General features: G+C 41.1%; 2 protein-coding genes across 4 annotated transcripts in view; one reads left to right on the top strand and one right to left on the bottom strand.

The window, feature by feature from the left end:
* PAQR8 (progestin and adipoQ receptor family member 8) overlaps positions 1-6,234 on the bottom strand; it is a 120,377-nt gene extending 114,143 nt beyond the window's left edge. For all 3 annotated transcript variants that reach the window (XR_009263033.1, XR_009263034.1, XM_058734238.1), the window contains exon 1: positions 5,836-6,234. The gene's annotated coding sequence lies outside the window, so the exon portion shown is untranslated. The remainder of the gene's footprint in view (positions 1-5,835) is intronic.
* A 406-nt stretch (positions 6,235-6,640) lies between these two features.
* On the top strand, positions 6,641-25,354 carry MCM3 (minichromosome maintenance complex component 3). Its single transcript, XM_058734234.1, has 17 exons — positions 6,641-6,775; positions 8,130-8,242; positions 8,663-8,871; positions 9,315-9,445; positions 11,398-11,636; positions 12,108-12,216; positions 13,132-13,285; positions 13,618-13,749; positions 14,327-14,535; positions 15,390-15,564; positions 16,151-16,277; positions 17,068-17,218; positions 20,058-20,198; positions 22,072-22,175; positions 22,700-22,782; positions 23,190-23,259; positions 24,639-25,354. Exons 1-17 carry the CDS (start codon positions 6,698-6,700, stop codon positions 24,835-24,837), a joined length of 2,424 nt encoding a protein of 807 aa, XP_058590217.1. The 5' UTR covers positions 6,641-6,697; the 3' UTR covers positions 24,838-25,354.
* The last annotated feature ends 102 nt before the right edge of the window (positions 25,355-25,456 follow it).

The raw sequence follows: 25,456 nt of genomic DNA, 5'->3' as shown, positions 1-25,456 counted from the left end.
GAGTCTCTTATGTTTTGTCCCCCCCCGTTTTTATATTATTTTTTCTTCCCTTCCCTTATGTTCCTGTTTTGTATTTTAAATTCCACAAGTGAAGTCATATGATATTTGTCTTTCTCTAATTTCGCTTAGCATAATACCCTCTAGTTCCATCCATGTTGTTGCAAATGGCAAGATTTCAATCTTTTTCATTGCCGAGTAGTATTCCATTGTGTGTGTATGTATGTATGTATGTATATGTATATATATGTGTGTATATATATATGTGTGTGTACATATATATATATATATATATATATATATATCCATCCATTCATCTGTTTATCCATTCATCTTCTTTATCCATTCATCTGTTGATGGACACATTTGGGTTCTTTTCATACTTTGGCTATTGTTGATCGTGCTGCCAGAAACACTGGGGTGCATATGTACCTTCAAAACAACACACCTATATCCCTTGGATAAATACCTAGTAGTGGAATTGCTGGGCCATAGGGCAGTCCTATTTTAAAATTTTTGAGGAACCTCCACACTGTTTTCCAGAGTGGCTGCATCAGTTTGTATTCCCACCAGCAGTGCAAAAGAGATCCTCTTTCTCTGCATCCTTGCCAACATCCAATGTTGCTGAGTTGTTAATTTTAGCTATTCTGTGTGAAATGGTATCTCACTGTGGTTTTAATTTGTATTTCCCCGATGATGAGTGATGTTGAGCATTTTTTCATGTGTCGGTTGGCCATCTGGATGTCTTCTTTGGAGAAGTGTCTATTCATGTCTTTTGCCCATTTCTTCACTGGATTAGTTTTTTTGGGTGTTGAGTTTGAAAAGTTCTTTATAGATTTTGGATACTAACCTTTTATCTTATATGTCATTTGCAAATATCTTCTCCCATTCTGTCAGTTGCCTTTTAGTTTTTCTGATTATTTCCTTTGCTGTACAGAAGCTCTTGATGAGGTTTTTTGTTTCCCTTACCTCCAGAGACATGTTGAGTAAGAAGCTGCTGTGGCCGGGGTCAAAGAGGTTTTTGCCTGGACTCCTGTGAAAATTTATATTTGCCATTTTTTAACTCATATGGTACTTTGTACCATGCCTAGAACACATGTTGCCTTTTCTCAAGGTAATTTATGTTTGTGCCTTATTTTTCATACTAGATTGTAAACTTCTCATCTTACTCATCTTTGTATCCTCCTAAATACCTTGCATATAATAAAAAAAAAAAAAAACCTGGCATCATTATTTGTAGTATGAATAAATATCCTCACCTCAAAGCTCTGTCGGCTGAATAAAGACAAGCATTTAAAATACTTTTGAGGGGCGCCTGGATGGCTCAGTCGGTTAAGCATCCGACTTCAGCTCAGGTCATAATCTCACGGCTAGTGAGTTTGAGCGCCACGTTGGGCTCTGTGCTAACAGCTCAGAGCCTGGAGCCTGCCTCAGATTCTGTGTCTTCCTCTCTCTCTGCCCCTTCCCCGCTTACACTCTGTCTCTGTCTTATCCTCAAAAATAAACACACACTAAAAAAAAAATTTTTAATAAAATATTTTGAAACTTCAAAATTATGACGTATGGTTTACTTACCCCAAGTAAAGTATTTTAAAATATAAAATATCCATTTGATCAATATTTAAGTAAATTCTAGTAAGTCTGTTGGGTCAGATTCTGCATTTGGATCTTAACATACTCATTTGTTCTTAAAGGAGTATTCAGTATAGTGATACAGACCTTGGTTCATATCCAGCTTTTGACCTTTACTGGTATGGGATTCTGGGATACATATTTTTTTAATGTTTATTCATTTTTGAGAGAGAGAGAGAAAGAGAGAGCAGGCTTCAGGCTCTGAGTTGTCTGCACGAGCCCGACACGGGGCTTGAGCCCATGGACTGCAAAATTGTGACCTGAGCTGAAATAGGAGGCTTAACCAATTGAGCCACCCAGGCACCCCCTGGGATCTTTAAAGCTGTAGTCTCCTCATCTGTAAAATGGGAATTAAAAATAACCATATCATGGAGTGCCTGGGTGGCTGGTTTTGGCTCAGGTCATGATCTCATGGTTTCATGAGTTTGAGCCCCGCATTGGGCTCTTCGCTGGCAGCACGAAGCCTGCTTGGGATTCTTTGTCTTCCTCTCTCTACCCCTCCCCCATTCACACTGTCTGTCTCAAAACAAAGAAATAAACTTAAAAAAAAATAACCACATCACAAAGTATTTTAAAGATTACATGAGATTATATGGTAAAATACTTAGCATAGTCTGACACAGTGTACATGTTCAATAAATGGTTGCTATTTTTTCAAGTTAAATCGTAACCTATTTCAAGAGATAGATTTTTGTATTCCAAAGTTGTTCTAATATGGTAGATATTACCCACATGTGGTAACTGAGCTTCCAAATTGTGGCAAGTCTGAATTGGGATGTGGGTAAGTATAAAAATCACACTGGATTTTTAAGACTCAGTATAGAAAAAAGGAAGGGGTGCCTGGATGACTCAATGGGTTAAGTATCTGACTCTTGATTTCAGCTCAGGTCATGATCTCAAGGTCCTGGGATCAAGCCCCACCTCAGCCTTGGCTCTGTGCTGAGCTTGGAGCCTGCTTAAGATCTCCCTCCCATTCCCGCAGCCCCTCCCCACTTCCCCAATTGCACATGCATGCGTGTGCACTCTCTCTTGCTCTCAAAAAGAAAAAAAAAATTTAAAGTAAAATATTTTATTAATACTTCTTTTATATTGACTACATATTGAAATGATATTTTAAATAAAATAAACGGGGTTAAATAAAATGTATTGTCAAATTAATTTCACCTCTCAAAAGTAAAAACTGTTTTTACTTTTTAAAACATAGGTACTAGAAAACTTTACGTTATATATGTGTCATGCGTTGTATTTCCATTGGGCAGTACTGAGCTAAAGTCTCTGGTCAAGGACAGAATTTGGTATACAAATGTTCAACTAAGATTTGGCTGATTGATACGCTAAATCTCTTCATCATTTTATTATATTGGCACAATTAAAAGCATAAGAGTCTGTATTTTTTTAAGTGTACACAAATCAAGACAGATTTCCAGAGACTTTATTATTAGAGAATCTCATATGTAAATGAGTTATTTACTCAGTAAGTTTTTGGTAATTTTCTCCTGCAAATTTTTAAGCACTGAAGTAAAACTCTTCAAACAGAGCTTTGGGGAAATTTGTGAAGTTAAGAATGGGAATGACCTTTTATTTGTCAATAAAATCTCGGTTAAAAAAAAAAAAAGAATGGAGATGACCCTTCCAGGACTAAGTAACCCAATTGCTGAAATTAACTTTGGCAAACGACAATTAATCACAAATTGTCAGTAGGCCAACTATGTTGTCAAATCTAATGGGCAAATCAGGATCACTGATGCCCTTTGGCTCCTGCACTTTCCTGCTCTTTATAGCATATCTAACCTGAAGGATTCCAGGAAGCAAAGGATGGGAGCAGATGCTATGACACTCTCCTGTTGGTATAAGACATGCTGGCTAACTCCAGAGACCATTTGGTCTTCTTCCATAATGTTCCCTAAGCATGGAACAAATGCCTCTGATGGTTCTCAACACAGGCAGAATTAGGGCCAGATAATACTTTCTGAATGTATCACTCCTTTAGCCTATTGGATTTGCAGCCAACAAACTCTCACTGAAAGAAATGCATGGATTGGTTCTATTCTAAGCTTTTGGTGGGAGTGGGGAGGAGGCTTGAATATGATTGTTTGAATTGCTCCAGAATTCACCAGAGTGCTTCCTCCCCTTTTCTTCCAACATCTCTAGACTCTCCTCCAACCACTAATACCTCCACCACCATCTCACCACCACCACCACCAGTGGTTAACATTTATTTAGTGCTTACTACATGCCAGGAACTTTTCTCAGTATTTTTTTTTTTATCTGTTATTACCTCACTGAATACTGAAGCCATTCTTTAAATTAGATACTACTTCTAATTTTTCAAGATGAGAAAACTGAGGTAGAGTAACTAAGTAAGTTGCCCACGGTCACACAACTAATAACTAGAGCAGCCAGAAAGAGAAATGAGGCTGCTGATCTTGATGCTCAAGACCCTACACTATGTCATCTGGAGAAGATTCTGACTAGTCTGTATAACATAAAGGAAGAGATCTGCTTGGCCAGGGCAAGCCTGGACCTGTAGGTTATTCCTTAGGCTGCTCTGGCACCTAGAGGTATAGAATTTTTTACTTCCAATCTTTTGTGGCCTTTGAGAGAATAACAAACGTCTCTAATGGCCTATGGCATTTTCCTGGATGCCTAAAGCTAGTCTTTAATCACAGGGTATTTGAAGTCTTGCAACACATAATATTGTTCATTGGTTTGAACAAAGATGTGTATCATTTAGTGAGAATAAATCATATTTCTCATGGTGCCTTTGGGTACTTTTTGGTCTCTAAGGACATGGAAAATGGAAGTACTGCATATTCTTTGCAAGTTTTGTTTTCTACCATCTTCCTACATACTTCTGCTCTCTAGGGAGCCCCCTAGTGTTTTTTAGCCTTGGAGACTGGCTTAGGTCCATCAAGGCATAGGGTGGAGAGAATGGCTACAGAGGGAAAGCAAGAATGTGAGCAAAAATGGAAACTATTGATCCACTACTTCATCAGGTTACATGTGCTTCATTCTGAAGAAGTACATTGGCTAAGCTCAAGTAGACTCTATATAAGATGTGTACAAATGCCCCTAACTTTCCTTTTTTTTTTTTTTTTTTTAAGCAGCAACCTAATTGATTTTTCTTTCTGAATAGTTTGGAGGAGTAGGGAATAATAAATGAAACACTTCCTTTGCTCAAAGATCTACACCCTAATGAATGGGAGAAACACCAATTAAATATCCAAAAGTCCTTCATGACTGAAGATTATGACATTAAAGGAAATAAAGTCTTTATCAAGAAACACAGTATGATTAATTTTAAATGGAATTGTCTTTACACAGTTTCCAAATTTGCCATAGGCTCACGCAATGTTAGAATGGGATAAATTATTAGAAGTTTTCTAATTTCCTCATCTTTTATATGAGGAAACTGAAGCCCACAGAAAAGTGTGTTAGAGTCAAAGATTTGGTTTCATACTCTCACTTCTTTGGATTTTTCCTTTACAAATGAAATTATTTGCTTAATTTGCTTGCTTGAACTAAGCTTCCTGATTCTCGTAGTATTAATTTCAATTTGTTTACAGAGCTGAGAATATCATCAGTACTGCTTTCAATATATTCATAAAATGATAGTTATAATCAGGTGATAAAGGCACTTTTAAATTAATATGGAATTATCTCTTACTATATAATTGCAAACAGGATCCTCATCTAGAATTTCTATTTTTTAAAAAAAATTTGCCTGTTAATATAAACAAAAGCAAGCAGTCAGATGAGCACCCATTTTCCTTGACTAAGGATCAATGTACCTGCCCACTAGGATGACACCAAACACAAAGATACTATAAATTGTGTAATAACTAAAACTACATATTTCACATACATATAAATGGCATATATATTTTGTTTAGGCAGACTACACTTAGAATACTTAGCAGGGTACAGTAAGTCCTGAAGACATTTGAGTACACACATAATAAAAATTTATTGAGTCGTACACTTATTAAAGATTAAAAACAAAACAAAAAACCTTGGACGTGCAATTGATCTTTTAGTTATTTGTAATTTCAGATTTACTGTATCTTAATTACGACTGATACTTAAAAGAGTGGTTTGAAACACTTTTTGTTTCTGTTTCTTCTTCGGGTTAATTATCTTTCGGTAAACGAAGTTATTTTAAAACATCTTGTGATCTCCTTATAAGGCGAGAAAGCTTTAACTTACCCATTTGCAAGTAAGAGGTGTAGTAATTATGTCCAGACCTTTGTAGAATAACACGCGAGGCCATCTCTAGGTGGGGGGCGGGATACGATACTGAAAATGTTTCTTTCACTTCGCCCTCCTCCGCGGCCTGATGTGTTTATGGGTATTTCAGGCAACGGTAGTCAGAGAGCAAATGCGTCGCTGAACTAAAGAACCTTTCCCAAAGATGCTATTGTTCTATTTCCACCCCACAGATTCTCAAAATCCACTTTGTTTTTTCGGAATTCCACCTGAGGGCAGTTGCTTGGGAAACATATCCAGTACACTTGGTTTAATACATTTAAAAAACTATTTGGTTTAATGTTTTTATCTCCCTGAGTATAAACTCCGACTCTCTGACGTTTCGGCTACTTCCAGTCCAACCGCCAGGCGATTTCCTCACTCAGCGGCAGGTCAAGGAACCTCGACTTGAAAAAACGCTGCAAAACATCCGGTAAAAGGGGGAAGACTACGACTCCCAGAACGCAGTGCTTCCCGGTCTTGCCCGGCTGCCCAATGACCAGACTTCACGAGCCTCCTCTCGGCCCCATTGGTCAGTTTTCTTGTCAGTGAAGGAAGAAACAGACGGCCCCGGAGGTCACATTTCCCGCCACGGCAAGGCGCAGCTCCATAAAGGCGAAGAAGAAAAAGTTCTCGATTGGACATTCACTATTTTGGCGTAAGAGGAATCAGCCAATCAGAATGTGAATATCCCCAGAAAAGCCCCGCCCCTTCTCAACGTAGCCTTTGGTGGCGGGAAAAGTTCGGAAGTTTTCGCGCCGGGGCGGGGTCAGCTGGGGACCCTTCGCGCGGGCTTGGAGGTAGCAGTTCCTAGGCGGGGAGCATGGCTGGGACCGTGGTACTGGACGACGTGGAGCTGCGAGAAGCGCAGAGAGATTACCTGGACTTCTTGGATGACGAGGTGAGAAAGGCACGGGGTCGCGAGTCTCTGTTGCTTGGAGCCCCTGGGGACGCTGACGGGCCGAGTTGGGCTATGGCAGATGCCGCTCCACGCCGAGCGGTGGCTGGGCCCCCGGAGCTCCCGAGAGGACTGCTGGGCCTCCAGACTGTTGCGGCCGTACCGGCGCCCTCAGGACCCTTCCATGCCCGATCTAGTAACGTTTCTCCCGGTGGAATCCGTCGTTAGCTTTGTCGCCTGTAGGTGCATCCTTGACAGAGCGATCCTGTAATTCTAAGTGCAAATGATATCGGGGTCTCGCGAAAGGCGACGGGTTTCTTTCGAGTGCACACAAAATAGCAAAGCTTCCTTTGATCTTTTGGAGATCACTCCCTGCTTTCCGAATTTGGAGGGAGTGTGGGGGAAAGAGTGCGTTAGAACGGTAATGACCCGCTACGTTGTAGTTGCGCAGATTCTAATCACTGACTTCCTACGGGGCAGAAAAGATTTCTTCCTAATTTGGCCGCATTCTTTTTCTATGCCACAGGAGATGCAGAGGAAAAGTATTTGGTATGCTGGTAAAGGGGGTTTTGTATGCCATCCATGATTGGAAGCCTTAGAATACTGGTAAAGCATCTTCAAAGATTGATAATACTGTATCTGTAAACAAATAGCGAAGGCTCCCATGTCCTTTAGGTCTGGATATGAGAGAACTCTTTCCTATTCTACATACAGCTGATCGAGAAATAAAATCTCTTAATTCCCTACGTAATTCTTTTTTTTTTTTTTAATTTTTTTTTTCAACGTTTTTTATTTATTTTTGGGACAGAGAGAGACAGAGCATGAACGGGGAGGGGCAGAGAGAGAGGGAGACACAGAATTGGAAACAGGCTCCAGGCTCCGAGCCATCAGCCCAGAGCCTGACGCGGGGCTCGAACTCACAGACCGCAAGATCGTGACCTGTCTGAAGTCGGACGCTTAACCGACTGCGCCACCCAGGCGCCCCTACGTAATTCTTAAATGAAAAGTCATTTTGATATGCTAATCTTGTTTTGACGAGATTTTTACTCGTCCTTGTAGACTTATTATTATGAGCTTGTTTTAATTCCCCATTAAAAGTTGAGAAATGACTGCATACAGAAAAGCTGTAGTTGTCAGTAGAAATAATAGCATGGGCGTTGAGGAAATCATTATAACTCCTGCAATGGCCTTGTAAGGTGTATTTGGAATTTCAGGTAGTGAGTGAAAATGTGGAGAAATTGGGGGTCAGCTGTGCTGCAGAGAATGACCTTTATCTTGCTGTGAGAACTGCCTCTGTTTAAATACCATCTTATATTTGAATTTATGGCTGTTGTGATATGTGGTGGCTGTTTTGTAGGAAGACCAGGGAATTTATCAGAGCAAAGTTCGGGAGCTCATCAGTGACAACCAATACCGGTTGATTGTCAATGTGAATGACCTGCGCAGGAAAAATGAGAAGAGGGCTAACCGGTAAGTGGCAAGGGTTTCCAAGAGGATATCCTGGCTCCAAGTGAGAATGGCTCCCTTTTCTTTTCTCCGTATTGGAACAGGCTTCCGAGGAGAGGATCTGGATGAGATGTTTTTGACCCTCATTGCCTTACCACCTATGTTTTTTTCCGTCTTCCCAAAGTGGGTGGTAGGCATTTTCCTCTGGAGAGCTCCCCCTTCCATGTTTAACTATCATTTCTGCATCGTTGAGAAGTTGAACTAAAGTTCGCTGTCAGTTCTGATACAATTTACTGAGTCTTGTAAGATGGCAGGAGAAAGGAGGAGCTAGATTTTCACTTGTTGGCTTGATCATCAAGGAATGTCAACTTTTGTTTTTGAGGGTCAGTTTTTTTTTAATTTTTCTCTCTCTGCTTAATAATTCTTTCTCTTAACCATCTGCAGCCTCCTGAGCAATGCCTTTGAGGAGCTGGTTGCCTTCCAGCGGGCTTTAAAGGATTTTGTGGCCTCCATTGATGCTACCTATGCCAAGCAGTATGAAGAGTTCTACATAGGATTGGAGGGCAGCTTTGGCTCTAAGCATGTGTCTCCCCGGACTCTCACTTCCTGCTTCCTCAGCTGTGTAGTCTGTGTGGAGGGCATTGTCACTAAGTGTGAGTGGCTTCAAATAGGGAACTAAGGGAATGGAGGTGGGATAGACTTAGGGGGGGCTGGGAAACCAGGAGAGGCTGAGAGGAGCTGGGTAGCATATAGCATTGAACTTACAGGGCGAAACTGGAAGGAGCTGTGAGTGTGCACCATTAGGGTGTCCAGAATGATGAATTCTGCTGAGAGTAGGGGAATCTTGGCAATCTCTTCATTCTAATTCTTAACTCCTATGACTTCTTGGACAGGCTCAGTTATACTTTAGATTTTATACAGATATGTTGATGTTCTACATGTAAATATAAAGATGAGTAAATGGTAAGTATTAATGAAGTAGCTTCAACTAGTCAGAAGAGTACAGTATTTGGAGTCATGACAGGCTTGCCTGGGTCAGATTTCACCTCTGTCACTGTCTAGTTGTGTGACTTTCTATGCATGTTTCTATTCCTAGGCTCTCTAGTTCGTCCCAAAGTCGTCCGCAGTGTCCACTACTGCCCTGCTACCAAGAAGACTATAGAGCGACGCTATTCTGATCTCACCAGCCTGGTGGCTTTTCCGTCCAGCTCTGTATATCCTACCAAGGTGAGGGGAATGAATTAATTGGCCTTCTTTGGAGGTTGGAATCAAAGATGTCTGTTTTCATGCAAATAATTGTGTAATGTTTGAAGTCTTCTAGAAGTAAATAAGCTGAAAAGTAAGCATTAATTTAAAGGAAAGATTGGTTGCTAGCCAGAGTTTAATATGGAAAGCCTTCAGTTCTTTTTTTTTTTTAAATGAATACTCACTTTAGAAAATCTGGCAAATTACGAAAGTGTGGAAAAAAGCCATCAGTCTACATTGATCTTTTAGCAAAATTATATACAAGTTTATAATCTACTTAAAGTAATATGGGAGAATACTTACACTATATTGCTGCTATGAAATCTTTGCAAATATTTTACTTTGGGTTTGGGAGAAGAATGGCATTGGAAATGGCTGTATTCTTAGTGATCAGATTGATCTGAATTGAGGGCGTTGTGAGACCCTCTATTGAGACAGAAGATGATTAATATTGGGTACTTGATGTCTGAATTCATTCTATCAAGGAATACCTTTCCCTGCTATCAAATAATAAGTGAGAACCACTGCATCCAAAGGATTGTTAAGTTCTGTGGCAGACACAGATATGAATGAGACCCAGTTCTTGTTTTCAACTCAGCTAGTGCAGGAATCTTAACATAAAACAAGAATGAATATCTTAGAATTGTAACTGAAGCATACTTTAGAATCCTTTAGTCTGCCTCTAGATGAAATGCTGAGGTTTGGAGAGGTTAAGTGACTTGCATATGGTCTCAGTTAGTGATGATCCTAGACTAGAATACATGTCTTTTTACTTTCAGGCCAGTTGGGTTTTCTAAGTCACCCTGCTCTCTTCTTCATTAAGAGCCCTCCTTCTAGAATGTCTTCAGTAACTACTGAGGGAGTAGTCTTCTGTTGATTACTGGGGCCAGGCTTCTTTGCTCAAGACCTGAAATACTTTGGACTCCTGGAGGTCATCTAGTGTGGTACTTAAGAACATGGCTTTGGAGTTATACTTGCCTCAAGTCTGGGCCCTGCAATTTCCTGTGTGACTTTGGGGAACTCTTCAGCCTCAGTTTCCTTATTTGTTACATGTGAAAAATACCTGCTAAACGGAATTGTTGTGATGCTTATATGAGATAATCTCATGAGATGATAGCACAATGCCTTGTACATAGTAAGCACTTAGTAAGTAACAGCCGTTGTGTGTTTAGAAAACTCAAATGGCAAGAAATCAAAGTTTAAAATGTTTTCACTGAAGTTTAATATACATACAGGAAAGCTTATAGGAGTTTGCAGCTCAGTGAAATTTCACAAACTGAATATACCTGTAAAATCAGCATCCAGACCAGGAAATTGAGCCTTCCTAACATTCAGAAGTTTTTAAAGGCCCACACTCCCCAAGGCTTAACCCTATCCTGATAGTTAGCTTGCCTGTTTTTATATTTTATCTGAATACTCCCATGTTGGGCTGCCTTTGTTCAATAGATATTTATGAGATTCATCCATGTTGTAAATAGGTGTATTTTATACATTTTCATTGCTGTATAGTGTTCATTTGTGTGGATATGCCACATTTATTTAACGATTCTGTTGATGGCATTTGGATATTTTCTAATTTGGGGCTATTAAGAATAATACTGCTGTGAACATTGTAGTATGTGGCTTTGGGCAAATGTTTCTGTCAGGTATGATCTAGGAGTGGAAATATTGCATCATAGTAAAGGGGAAATAAGAATCTTAATTTAGATGTTAATATACCCATGATTCCTTCAGACTGTAGTTGTCCCTCCCATTAAATGATTTGTTACTAGAACAGATGGGAATAGAAAAAGCTAGAGAAGACATTTGGCTTGTTTTGTTCCTAAATACTAAAACCTCTGGTCATTTTCAAATTGTATTTGTTTCCTATAAAAAATGAGTATCGCATTTTTAAGACCAGGACGAGATAATGCTTTTCTGTTTGTCTTTTTCAGGATGAGGAAAACAATCCCCTTGAGACAGAATATGGCCTTTCTGTCTACAAGGACCACCAGACCATCACCATCCAGGAGATGCCGGAGAAGGCCCCCGCTGGCCAACTCCCCCGTTCTGTGGATGTCATTCTGGATGATGACTTGGTAGATAAAGTGAAGCCTGGTGATCGAGTCCAGGTGGTAGGGACCTACCGTTGCCTTCCTGGAAAGAAGGGAGGCTATACTTCAGGGACCTTCAGGTAAAGGGGCAGTTGTGAGATATTTGACTGCTGGCAGCTTACATTTCTTGTAGTATTCTTGAACCAGTTTGCCATATTCTGGAGCATCACGTCAGACAGGTAGAGCAGCCTACCTGCCTGGGAGATGGGATGCCTCCTCTCCATCAAATAAAATTGATAATACTATCTTATGCTAAAAGTGGGAGTTATTGGGAACATGGTTCCAGCCTCATGGCTTACCTAGGAGAGTTTCTCACATATTCCCACCTCCTTCTCATCCACACTTCTGTCTGAAGCTCTGTGGGGCAGCAAAGAATAAATTCCTGAGATGAAGAATCATTGGCATATTTGTGTCACTAAGAGAGACTCGATTGTTGAATTCAGAACAACTTGTCTTTTTCTCTTTTTTCCTTTATTTTTTTTTCAACATGCTGTTGACTCTAATGTTAAGAATTGAAAACAGCAGGCTCCATCTTACTCTCTTTGTCCCAGGACTATCCTGATTGCCTGTAACGTGAAGCAAATGAGCAAGGATGTTCAGCCTTCATTCTCTGCTGAGGATATAGCCAAGATCAAGAAGTTCAGTAAAACTCGTTCCAAGGTCTGAGCATCCTTTAGGGATCTGAGGGTGGGGATGGACTTGTTAGGGTTGTGTTTGGCCATGGGCCACCTTTCATCTTTGTACTGGATCAGGAGGAAGGTTTTCCTTTGAAGTATGTGGTGTTAGTTTTTAGTTTTGACCCAATCAGCAGGTAAACGGGTGTTTTTGCTGTTTAATATTTCTGTTGTGTTACCTGCTGGGCTGCTGAGTGAATCTAATACAAATACTAGAATTAAAGAATATCAATGTACCAATGAGTACATTAGAAATGAAGAAAATGTAGTTGACCCTTGAACAACACGAGTTTGAACTATGTGGGTTTACTTACTTGTGGGTGTTTTCCGATAAATACAAGTACCGTAAATGTATTGCTCTTCCTTATGATTTTCTTAATGGCCTTTTCCTTTCTCTAGCTAAATAGAGCATAGAATACATATCATATACAAAAATGTATTCATTGACTCATTTTATGTTCTTGGTAAGGCTTTACCCCAAGAGCAGGGTATTAGTAAAGGTTTTGGAATCAAAAGTTATGCGTGATTTTCGACTGCGTAAGGGGGTTGGCACCGCTAACCTCTGCATTGCTCAAGGATCATCTGTGTATGCCTGTGTGATAAAGGTCACTGGAAGCACAATACACATTCTTATTAAACCTAACATGTTGGGAACCTGGAAATGCTTTTTTTCTTAAATATTAAACCCCTAAGCAAGTTTTGGAATCCAGGCTTTCTCTGTATCTGTTCTGATAATGGTCTGATCAGTATGATTTGTCTTAAAATCTTTTACAGTTAGAAACAGTGTCTATATTTGCAGGTTTCTTCAAGTATTTTTATAGATTAAAGCATAAAGCGGAGCTCAGCAAAACCCCACTGAATCTCACCAGGCTTTTCACACCTTTGGTTATTCCTCCTATAGGATATCTTTGACCAGCTGGCCAGGTCATTGGCCCCTAGCATCCATGGGCATGACTATGTTAAGAAAGCCATTCTCTGCTTGCTCTTGGGAGGGGTGGAACGAGACCTAGAAAATGGCAGCCACATCCGTGGGGACATCAATATTCTCCTAATCGGTATGGCATTGGGGATTTGCTTTAGACTCTCGGTCTTCTCTTGTGGAGTGTGGTTGTGGGAATCTATAGTCTGTAAGATTATGTATTTTCTATGTAGTGTATTTTGGTTCTATCAAAGGGCAAAAGTCTTTTCTTAATATTATTCTCATTTTTGGGGTTCCTGATGTATAATATCTAAAATATATTCTTCCATGAATGGTGAAGGGAAAGTGAAAGGGATACTATTAACAACCAATTACTATAAATTTCTGTTATGCTCTTGGCAGAACTTGCTGGGCAGTGGGAGGAGTTTCCCAGCAAGTCACCACTACCCTCCTCCCCCCAAATTACAGGGGACCCATCGGTTGCCAAGTCTCAGCTTCTACGCTATGTGCTGTGTACTGCGCCCCGGGCTATCCCCACCACTGGCCGGGGTTCCTCTGGAGTGGGTCTGACAGCCGCTGTCACCACAGACCAGGAAACTGGTAAGGGTATAAAGGTCTTTGGCAAAGGTCCAGCAGTGAGATCAAGCATAGATTCTTTGAGTTTGCTCTCGGTACTGGCCTGTGTTGGGAAGATACACTTGAAAGGTTAGTTTGAGCCCGATCGTAGAGGACTTAGTAGCCTCTGGTAACAGTGGCTGAGTTATTTACGTCTTTGGGTGACCCTCTATTGACAAGAATGTCTTCAGTTTTTGAAGGAGAAGGCTTTGCAAATTGGAAGGGAGATAAAAATGAAGATTGTGTTATTTTATAAATTAGAGGAAGGGATTTGAAGACTAGTGAAAAGAGAGCAGAGCTCTAGTTGGGGAATCACATGAGGATGAAGATAAAGAGAGAATCCATGAGTGAAGTTTGTTGGAGGCTGGCTGCTGAGGGATCATACAGATTGGACCTTAAAAGGTTGACCCACCACGGTTTTTCTCTAAGACTCTAGGAACTTAACAGCTCTTCACTGTGTTCTCATGAGTGACAGTGAGTGCTTAGGAAGGAGATTGAAGTCTTTCCCCTCATCCCCTCCAACCTGGATAGTAGCACATATCTTTACCTCCTCATTTCCCAGGGGAACGCCGTCTGGAAGCAGGAGCCATGGTCCTTGCTGATCGAGGTGTGGTTTGTATCGATGAATTTGACAAGATGTCCGACATGGACCGCACGGCCATCCATGAAGTGATGGAGCAGGGTCGAGTCACCATCGCCAAAGCTGGCATCCATGCTCGGCTGAATGCCCGCTGTAGTGTTTTGGCAGCTGCCAACCCCGTCTATGGCAGGGTGAGTGGAATTAGGCACTTTACTGTTGTCCTCACCTTGGTTTGGTTTTGCTGAGTAACTGGGTTATGAAGTTTATTCTCAATGCCCCAGGGAAATAATAGGCCAAAGACTAAAGGAAGCTTATCCATCGCTTTGCTGCTGTCTTTGATATAGGGCAGTGGTTCTTCACCTTTTCATACACATCAGAATACCCTGGAAAGTTACTTTTAACAATAACTTTAGAAATACAAACAAGAAAACAAGTGACCTGCAGTCTCACAGCCCAGTAGCTTGAATTGGCATTACAACCAAAGTACTACATGCAGATGATAGGATATATAAACAGAACAGAGAGTACGATATGGACATTAAAAGCCTTTTCTCTCCTATCCCTTTCCCAGGAGATAATCACTAATAGCTCTTGAGGGTTTCGGGACACAACTTAAGCATGTACCAACAGCTACATGATCTCCTTGTTAACAAATTAGTCTGTTTATCTTTGTTTTTTACTATGATGATGATGTGCTAATGTGTAATCTTTTATATTTATCCATCTTGGCGTTTGCTGAATTTGGCCTTTGTTTTTTCTTTCTTTCTTTTTAGTAGCTATCTTATTATACTTCATTGTATGGATTTATAGTAATTTGTTTAACTAGTGTCCTTTTGATGGGCATTTGGCGTTTTCCCTTTTTCCTCTTGCTATTATGAAATAAAATTGCAATGAATATCCCTTTCTGTGTATTTTGTTACACGTTTGGAAATCTATCTGTATGATAAATACCTAGTAACAGAATCATTAATAACTTTAATTAGCCTCCTTGTGCTTTCTTCCCATTGATGTCGCCTCCACTTTCCTTTTTCCTTATGTTCTGTAGTATGATCAGTACAAGACCCCTATGGAGAACATTGGGCTGCAGGACTCACTGCTGTCCCGATTTGACTTACTCTTCATCATGCTGGATCAGATGGATCCTGAGCAGGATCGAGAGATCTCAGACCATGTCCTTAGGATGCACCGTTACAGGGCACCCGGGGAGCAGGATGGCGATGGTGAGGTCATGAGAAGAGTAAGATGGACTAATGGAGGGGCACCTGGGTGGCTCAGTCGGTTAAGCGTCCGACTTCGGCTCAGGTCACGATCTCGCACTCCGTGGGTTCGAGCCCCGCATCGGGCTCTGTGCTGACTGCTCAGAGCCTGGAGCCTGTTTCGGATTCTGTGTCTTCCTCTCTCTCTGACCCTCCCCCGTTCATGCTCTGTTTCTCTCTGTCTCAAAAATAAATAAACGTTAAAAAAATTAAAAAAAAAAAAAAAAAAAAAAAGATGGACTAATGGAAGGGAACCTAAACTGACGCTGTTATCTCAGGCCTGGGCCAGATGGTGGGAGGTGTTTCTGTTTCTGAGTTGATGTTGAACCCTTGTCTGCCTGGCCACTCCATTCTTGCTCACTGGAAGTTACGCTGAGGTGTGTCTTTTGTCAATTTTGTCTGGGAACACTTGAGCATCTGTGAGCCAGGTGGTCCCACCTTTCTTATTTGTGGGCTCCACGTGTCTCTGTCTATCTTTGCTTTGTTAGTCTTCTCTATCTTCAGAAGAAGCAATTTCTTACTCTCTTCTCCCCCAACTTGGGTTTTCCAGCTATGCCTTTGGGTAGTGCCGTGGATATCCTGGCCACAGATGATCCCAATCTTAACCAGGAGGACCAGCAGGACACCCAGATTTATGAGAAGCATGACAACCTTCTGCATGGGACCAAGAAGAAAAAGTGAGCGGTCTTCATGTTTCTCCCTTGAGGGAACCTGAGATTTATGTCATATTAACACGTTTTTATGTGCTGCCCAGGCAGGATCATGCTTGGATTATAATGCTGTGGGCCTGTTTTCTGGATCCCACACATATACCCGTTTTTCTGGCTAGTTGCTTTATGTTTGTGGTGATTAGGCTTAGTTCTGATGTTTTCTTAAAATGGAAGACTTTGACCACATGCCCAACGAATGGTGGGTGTTTCACGTCATCCTCATATATGAAGTACTATACAAATCATGTAGCTGTTTGTGACAAATTTATGTTGAAGGGGCAGTAGATAGCAAGCACTGGGTGCTGTGCAGGTGGATTTGGATAAAGGAGACTAGGGATCAAGTGCTCAACACATGAAATGCGAGATCTTATACCTCTGCTTTGGGCCGTGGTACGGTAGGATGCATATAGTTTTCAAGCCTGTTCATTTAAGAACATGGAATTCGGAGTCAGAAAACTGAATTTGAGTCCATTTAAGCTACTCTGAGCCATAGTTTTTACCTAGGACAAATAATACCTAAACTTCACCTGTACTATTTACCTTACAAATAATATCTAAGTAAGTAGTAGCCACACAATTCAGGAAAGATATATGAAAGGGTCTCGTACACATTCTATATAAATGGGATTTATGATAACGTATTCTAGATTGCATCTCTACTACTTGTCCTTGACTTCTCTGAGGAGAGGCCAAGTCCCTATCCCAGCCAGTTGCCAAGGTGTGGCAAAGACGTAGAATTCACTGTGTGTGTGTCCAGGGAGAAGATGGTGAGTGCAGCTTTCATGAGGAAGTACATCCATGTGGCCAAAATCATCAAGCCCATCCTAACTCAGGAGTCAGCCGCCTACATTGCAGAAGAGTATTCACGCCTGCGCAGTCAAGACAGCATGAGCTCAGACACTGCCAGGGTGAGTCCCCACAGGGAAGATGGAGCTGGGAATTCCTTAAGTAGAAGGCTGGGGAGTCCCAGTTATCTGGGAGGTCTGAAAACATTTTAACTTAGTGACTCCTTATCTTTTTCTTTCTGGTCTGAAGGGCTTCCTGTTATACAATTCTTATCATTTCTTTTTACAAGGGAAAATGAAGTGAGAATGCCAGAGATGCCAGTATCTCATTCAGATGACATTGGCCTCCAGAAGCTACGATTCATTCAGCAAACATAAGGAGCAACTTTTGGGAACTGAACTGGTGTTTGTTCTTACATATAGGGTTAAGATAGGAAGAGCTATCCTCAAAGAGCTCAGATCTGGGATGGGGAGGCAGGAAGGTAGATGGAAAGATCATATGTGCATATTTATAGGTATATGCCACAGTGTGGTACCTAAAAGGGAATGAATGTGAAAGATGATTGGAGTATAGATGAAGAAGCTATTAGTTTTTCCTTTAGACTTTGTAGAAAGGAATGAGTGTGAGGGAAGAGGCTGTGATATTTGAGCTGGACTTTGGCAGATGATTAATTGGACAACCATGGTGATTATCCAAAGCTGTTTCTAGAAATCTACCTGTGAATTTATCTGAATTTCATGGGGCATTGTAAGGATTTCAAAGCAGAAAGACCCAAGTCCAAGACCGTTATTATGTGGTATAGACTTTCGGGTTTAGACACGATTCCAAATCACTTATTCCAGCCTCACACATAGACAGGCATTCCATCGTCTGGAATTTCTGCTAAGACTTCCTTGACACCTCCAGTGGCTGCATGCCTGGTACATCATTCTTAGAATATTCTTCTATTTATTGGGCTTGAACCTGCTTCCCCATGATGTAGACCTGTGGGTCTTAATTTTGTTTTCTAGTGATTGTGTATGACTTGTCTTCTTCAGATTAAGCACCCCCTTTTCTTTTTAATTGTTTCTCTCATCATGTGAACGTGTTCCAGTGTGTCAGAAGCCCTCTCACTGACTGTAATATGCTATTTTAGTTGTGGTCTTAGTAGGTCTGGTAAATCTCTCGATTTGGATTCTGTAGTTCTGCTAATGCGGACTAGGATTTCACTCACTTTTTAGGTTATTCAAGAATTAGAGCTTTTTTTTTTTTTTTTTTTTTTTTTAATTTTTTTTTCAACGTTTTTTATTTATTTTTGGGACAGAGAGAGACAGAGCATGAACGGGGAAGGGGCAGAGAGAGAGGGAGACACACAGAATTGGAAACAGGCTCCAGGCTCCGAGCCATCAGCCCAGAGCCTGACGCGGGGCTCGAACTCACAGACCGCGAGATCGTGACCTGGCTGAAGTCGGACGCTTAACCGACTGCGCCACCCAGGCGCCCCAAGAATTAGAGCTTTTAATGGAATGTGTAACCTCCAAACTCTGGTTTAACGGCTTCTAAACCATTAAAAGATTTGGTGAATTTATTTAAAAGTGAATATATTTGTTTTTGAACGTGGGATGGGGTATAAATGATAATTTGGGATGCTTAGAAGTAGATGTGACCAGCTCCATCACTGAAGGATCATACAGTGGGAAATGTGGGCGTGCGACATAGAGAACTAGCTCTATGTTCTGATCCCAAATCTTCAGCCAATTTTTTGGACTTTCACAAATCCATTCACTCTCAGGTTGTGAGTTTTTTGTTTTTTGGGTTTTTTTAATCCAAAAAATGAGAAGGCCAGGAGTGCCTGGGTGGCTCAGTTGGTTAAGCATCCGACTTTGGCTCAGGTCACAATCTCACGGCTTGTGGGTACGAGCCCTGCATCGAGCTCCGTGCTGACACCTTGGAGCCTGGAGCCTGCTTTGGATTCTGTGTCTCCCTCTTTCTCTGCCCCTTCCCTGCTTGCACTGTCTCCCTTTCTCTCAAAAATAAAAAAATAAACATTAAAAAAAAAATGAGAAGTCTAGGTAATGTCAGGGATGCTTAACTGGCACATCAGAATCCCCTGAAACTGAAAAAGTATACATGACCAGTCCTAAACACAGACATTCTGACTCATTAGTCCAGAGATACCATTTAGCCAATAGTATTTAAAAAAGAAGCACGCCAGTTTGGTGTGCACCCACGCCCATGAGAACCACTTGATGGGAGCATGCCAGAATGCTCCTCCTCTGGACTTGAATTTACCCTACGTTAAAAATTTGTCCTCAGGGGTGCCTGGGAGGCTCAGTTGGTTAAGTATCCAACTTTGGCTCAGATCTCCTGATCTCATGGTTTGTGAGTTTGAGCCCCACATCAGGCTCTATGTTGACACCTTGGAGCCTGGAGTCTGCTTCGGATTCTGTGTCTCCCTTTCTCTCTGCCCCTCCCCTGCTTGTATTCTGTCTGTCTCAAAAATAAATAAACATTAAAAAAAAAAATTTCCTCCCCTGCCTTAGTGTGACCTTGCACAAGTTACCTAAAGCCCTGAGTTCCATTTTCCTCATCCATAAAACTTGGAGAAGTTATTGAGAATATTAAATGATGCAGTTGATACAAAAAGCAAAGCTCTTACAGCATCGCAGGCTGGAAGTGAAGGATTATCATTCTTCTTTCATTATTGTAGTCTCTTTAGCCTTTTCTCTTTCCGTCTATAAGATGTCTCATTTTTTTCTTCCCTGTTCACCTACTCTTTTCTCCTTCAACACTCATATCTTCTTGGTTATTTTTATCTTTCCGAATTTTATAAGGTGTTTATGTAGAATACAGAGCTCTGAATCCTTGCTTGTACTTCCTAGAGTCATCCTGGTAGTATATTCATCCTTTCCTGTGCAGTGGGAATGACAGGCATGCCTAAGGAATTCTAGACAAATAATCCTCCCTTGTTTTCTTCCCCAGACATCACCAGTTACAGCCCGGACCCTGGAAACTCTGATTCGCTTGGCCACAGCCCATGCCAAGGCCCGCATGAGCAAGACTGTGGACCTGCAGGATGCAGAGGAAGCTGTAGAGTTGGTCCAGTACGCTTACTTCAAGAAGGTGAGGGTTCAGATGCTTGAGAACTTCTTCTGGGTAAATGTTGGTACTTAGGCTGCCCAGCTCTCCATGGCTGACACCTGCATTTAGGTCACCAATGGAAAGCAACATTTAACTGAATGTGAGAACCAACTGGAAAGCTTTAAAATACTGATGCCAGAGCCTCTAGAGGCCCCAGAGATGATGATTTAATTGATGTGCTACACCATCAAGAGATTGCTTCTCTGCCTACTCATACTTCCTTTATCTCTTAAAAAAGTAGATGTTTCCAAAGGATTGACTTTGATGATCTTCCTCTTCCCTTTATACCTTTTCCCTTGCCAGTTTCTTGAAGTATCCCATTGGTATCTCAAAAACTCGCATCAGAAGTTGAACCTTCACGCTCTTAGGTGGAACTTGAGAAACTTAACAGAAGACCTTGGGGGAAGAGAAGGGGGAAAATAGTTACAAACAGAGAAGGAGGGAGGCAAACCAGAAGAGACTCTTAAATACAGAGAAGAAACTGAGAGTTGATGGGGGAGGGGGGGAGGTGGTGCGCAGGGGAGAGGGGAAAATGGGTGATGGGCATTGAGGAGGGCACTTGGGATGAGCACTGGGTATTGTATGTAAGCATCAATCACAGGAATCTACCCCCAAAACCAAGAGCACACTGTATACACTGTATGTTAGCCAATTTGACAATAAATTATATTAAATAAACAAACAAATAAGCAAACTTAAAAAAAGGAATATCTTACATGTTTATAGCATAAGTTACATACATTCAATACATATTCGGACATTCAATGCAGATTTGGCTCCTGAAAGGAAACCATAATCCTTCTCTCTTGTGTAATTTCCTGGAAGGCTTTCTCCCAAACTTCAGGATGGTTTCTTACCTTCATGTAGGAACACCACAGGCTTTCAGTGACCTTTCAGATGACAGGCTTCAATGGGTGTCCCACCCCACAAGGATATCAGCCCAGTGGGATAATACAGTGTGTCATACAGGTTATGCCCAAAGAGCCAGCACACTGCCGGCATGTACTAGAAAACTCCATGGCCTAAGTTTTCTGTTCAGAAAAAGTTAAAGAAAAAGAAATGTAGTAGTTACACTATTACATATAAGTCACTGGTTGGTGCTGCAAAAGATATCCAAACTCAGTACAGTGCTGACACTCAAAAAGTTGACAGTGTAATACTGGGAATTCAAATACATTTCAGTTGAAATATAAAACTGACTGGGTGCCTTCTAGGGGCCAGGCACTTCTAGATGGTTGGGATACAGTAAATAGATATGGAGAGACATGGAGCCTCCTCATAGCTCTTAAAAAAAAAAAAAAGAACTATCAAACTTGCCTCTTATTCCGTCTCTCAATTTCTGCTTGTGACATTTTCTTTATGTCATTTTAGACACCAAGACTTGAAGCCTTGCCTGACTTCCTTTTCCTCGTTGCCCACCTCCTTTCCACTTTAGTGAATTATAGCACTCTGGGCTTTAATCGTGGGTCCATAAGCTTTTCCTGGTTTACTCTTTTTGCTAGGGTGGGAATTGTCTTAAATTTAAATTAAACACCTGATCTGTAAAGAAATGAATTGTTTTCCACTTAACTATTATTGTCCAGCCTTTTTTTTTTCATTTATTTCTTTGTACTGTAAACACTCATTAAGTACCTCCTATGTGAAAGGCATTGAACATACTTTTCAGCATTTAAAGATAGGTAACAGCCTATTCCTGTGCCCCTGGTCCTGGGACTCAGGGGCAAAAGAGGCTTAGTCCTTAGACATGGAAGTTTTTTCTGCTGATAGTGTAGAAGGGACTCTTATTCAGAGTTTTTTATTCAGTTTCCCAGAATCAGTGACCCTTCCCACCCACCTGTGCTTGGCTTGGTCTTAGGTTTTAGAGAAGGAGAAGAAACGTAAGAAGCGAAATGAGGATGAATCAGAGACAGATGATGAAGAGGAGAAAAGCCAGGAGGACCAAGAGCAGAAGAGGAAGAGGTAAGGCGGAGCAAAGAGAAATGAGATAAAGACTGCAGTTAGGGCTGGGGAGAGGGGTGGAGGTGGATCATGTACTGCTGGTTGACATCAAGGTTTTAGGGAAAGGGTGCCTAGATCTGCAGGGTTGGAAGCCAGAGATAACCTAGGCAGAGAGTGAGCAGGCCCCTCTGTTGTCTTTGGTACGGTGCTTTTGACCTCTTTCCTGCTAAAGCTAAGTACCAGGAACACTAACTCACTTGGGTTTTTGAGCATGTCTTTCAAAATCCTTTCCTCACGATTACTTTTTCCTCTCATGCCTGTGGTTGAATTTATAAGGGCGTGTAAGAGAGAAGAGCATTGGGAAGCAGGGCCTGTTTGTGTTCTAGTTCGGAGGCTTTTGATCTCTTAAGAAAAAGTAGCAGTTTGTACAGGCCTGGGCCTAGTGTTTCACTTTGATTGTAGGTAGTTCTAGTTCTTTTTCTCTGGTCGGAGGCACAGGATGGATTTCCCCAAAGCCTTTCTCTTAATTGCTATGGGTATTTTAGGAGGAAAACTCGTCACTCCGATGCCAAGGATGGGGGCTATGACCCCTATGACTTCAGTGACACAGAGGAGGAAATGCCTCAAGGTGAGTGAGTGTCCCCTATTAAGAGGTGGTTCCTTTGCTGACTTTAGTTGCTCTGTGTACTGCATTATCTGGTGGGTTCCCATTTGGTTTCCTGCTCAGGGCCTTGTGTCCAAGAGGTTTGTCCTAAGAGAACTTAGGGAAATCCAGTCAAAACATTGGAAACTGGGCCCAGTTTGCTCAGTAGTTTGCTTCTTTGAGCTGTGCTTTTTGCCAAGCCTGGCTTAAGTATCCCAGACAATGTATGAGATGTCTGACCCCTTTACCCTGGCTGGCCCCTTAAGAACCTTAGGAAGTAAGTATTTGGCAGACTTAGTGAGGTGTGGCGAGTGGGGATTACTTGTCTAATGTCTGTGGAATTGGCTTCATCTGTTGTCTTCCTGTTATCTGCAACCATTTATCCTCTAAAGTGCATACTCCAAAGACTGCAGACTCACAGGAGACCAAGGAGTCCCAGAAGGTAGAATTGAGTGAATCCAGGTGAGTAGGAAAGTGAATGCCACATGTCCTTGAGGCAAGGACTTCTTTTCTGGGGAGAGAGTGTGAAACAAGCTGGTTATCAGCAGAGCTCAAAATTGTAGGCCCAATGATTTTTAGAACATTTTATATTCTAATTATAATTTCAAACTTTAAAAAAGTTGCAGAAATAGTGTAAAGAACTCCTTTATACCCTTTGCCCAGAATCCCCTGTTGTTTACATTTTATCATTTGCTTTATAAACGGTGCTCTATGAGAATTTTAAATATAGTGTCCTTGGGAGGTCAGGAAGGAGGAGAGTCTTGAAGCAAGAACAAAATTTTTGTCTTACTATAACCTTGGGTTCTTTTCAATAGGATACAGACACACAATTTTCTTTATTGAATTGTCGTTATTTGCTTTGGGATGAGGAATTGTTACCACTAGAGGTTCAGAAACAGTTTTATATATCTATTTTTATGTTTACTGGACACCAAAGAAAATCTATGATTATGGTTTGATTTTTTTCTTTTAATAACTTAAGCACACAGCAATATATTGACTGAAGACAATATGAAAACATTGAAAGGTATTTAGGAAAAAACATTAAAATCAATTGCAGTTTCATCTCCCAAAGACAACCATTGAAATATACATACATATATATATATATATATATATATATATATATATTTTTTTTTTTTTTTTTTTTTTTTTTTTCTTTTTTAAGTAAGTAATCTCTACACCCCATGTGGGACTGAAACCCGTGACCCCAAAGTCAAGAGTTGCACACTCTTCCGACTGAGCCAGCCAGGTGCCCTTGAACTGTATTTTAAAACACGTTCTCAGGAGCTTATATAGATTTTCTTTTTCTTTTTTTTTTCTTAAGTTTATTATTTTGAGAGAGAGCACATGTATGCATGTGCGAGGAGGGGCAGAGAGAGGGAGAGACAGAGAATCCCAAGCTGAAAGTGTGGAGCCCAACATGGGTTTGAATCCACAAACCCTGTTGTGAGATCATGACCTGAGCCAAAACCAAGAGTTGAACACTTGACTGACTGAGCCATCCAGGCGCCCCTAGATTTTCTTTTTTAATGACTGTAGTGTGGATATATGAATTTATTTGCATTTGGACATAATGATGGACACTTATGTAAAGCAGTTCTGTAAAACTGCTGTTGACAGTAAAACATTCTTATATTTATATATCACTGTGTACTCATGGAAGTGTAGTTGTAAGGTTAATTTCTAGAAATGGACTCCTGTGGTCAGAGGATATATACTTAAAAATGCTCAGGCAGCTCTATAATAGAGGGAGTATTGGGGGATACCTGTACTGTGTTAACACTTAAGAGCATTTGGGCTTGTTTACTTCTTCACCCATCTTTTCCTGACTTGGGCAGGTTGAAGGAATTCAAGGTGGCCCTCTTAGATGTGTTCCGGGAAGCTCATGCACAGTCGGTGGGCATGAATCGCCTCACAGAATCCATCAACCGGGACAAAGAAGAGCCTTTCTCTTCAGCAGAGATCCAGGCTGCGCTGAGCAAGATGCAGGATGACAACCAGGTCATGGTTTCTGAGGGCATCATCTTCCTCATCTAAGGAGGCCTCATCTCTGAACTTTGGGGTTCTGCCAAGGAAGTTTCTTCCATATTTCCTCTCCCCGCCAATCTTTCATTCCCCGGATAACGGTGTTAATTGAATTGAAGTTGAGGGATATGTGACAAAGCTGCCATAGGGTAAAGAGAAGAAAGTGGGCAAGGACTAAGACTGTTGCATGTGCATTCATTCATTCATCCATTGATTCATTCTCTCCATCTCCTACCCAGAACAAACCAAGCCATTGTTGGCTATAAATAACATATAACCTCTGAGAATCTGGGGGTGTTGGACCACAGCTGGTTTTTGTTCATCCTTTCTGTGTTTGTTAGCTGTTTTTCTCTCTGAGCACATTGGTCTAGAACAGGCTTTGAGAGGTTCTGTGCTGGTAGAGTGAAGCTCTGAGGCAAGTCATGAAGGCCAAGAAAGCTTTCTCTGCTGTAGCACCAGTTAAGACTAATACATGCTTCTGACCCAAATATCTAGGACATTGAATAAACTTAACTATTTTTATATTATACACATGGCCTTAATACTGTGTGCTTTGGTAGACACATTTAATTTTGTTTTCCTTGAAAGCTGTGCCCTGCAGGTTTTGCTGCTTCCACATTTGCACCAAGTC

The sequence above is a fragment of the Neofelis nebulosa genome, chromosome 6, assembly GCF_028018385.1.
Source record: "Neofelis nebulosa isolate mNeoNeb1 chromosome 6, mNeoNeb1.pri, whole genome shotgun sequence".
Lineage (NCBI taxonomy): Eukaryota > Metazoa > Chordata > Mammalia > Carnivora > Felidae > Neofelis > Neofelis nebulosa.
Note: the sequence above shows the minus strand (reverse complement) of the source record. Positions and strands in the feature narration are given on the sequence as shown.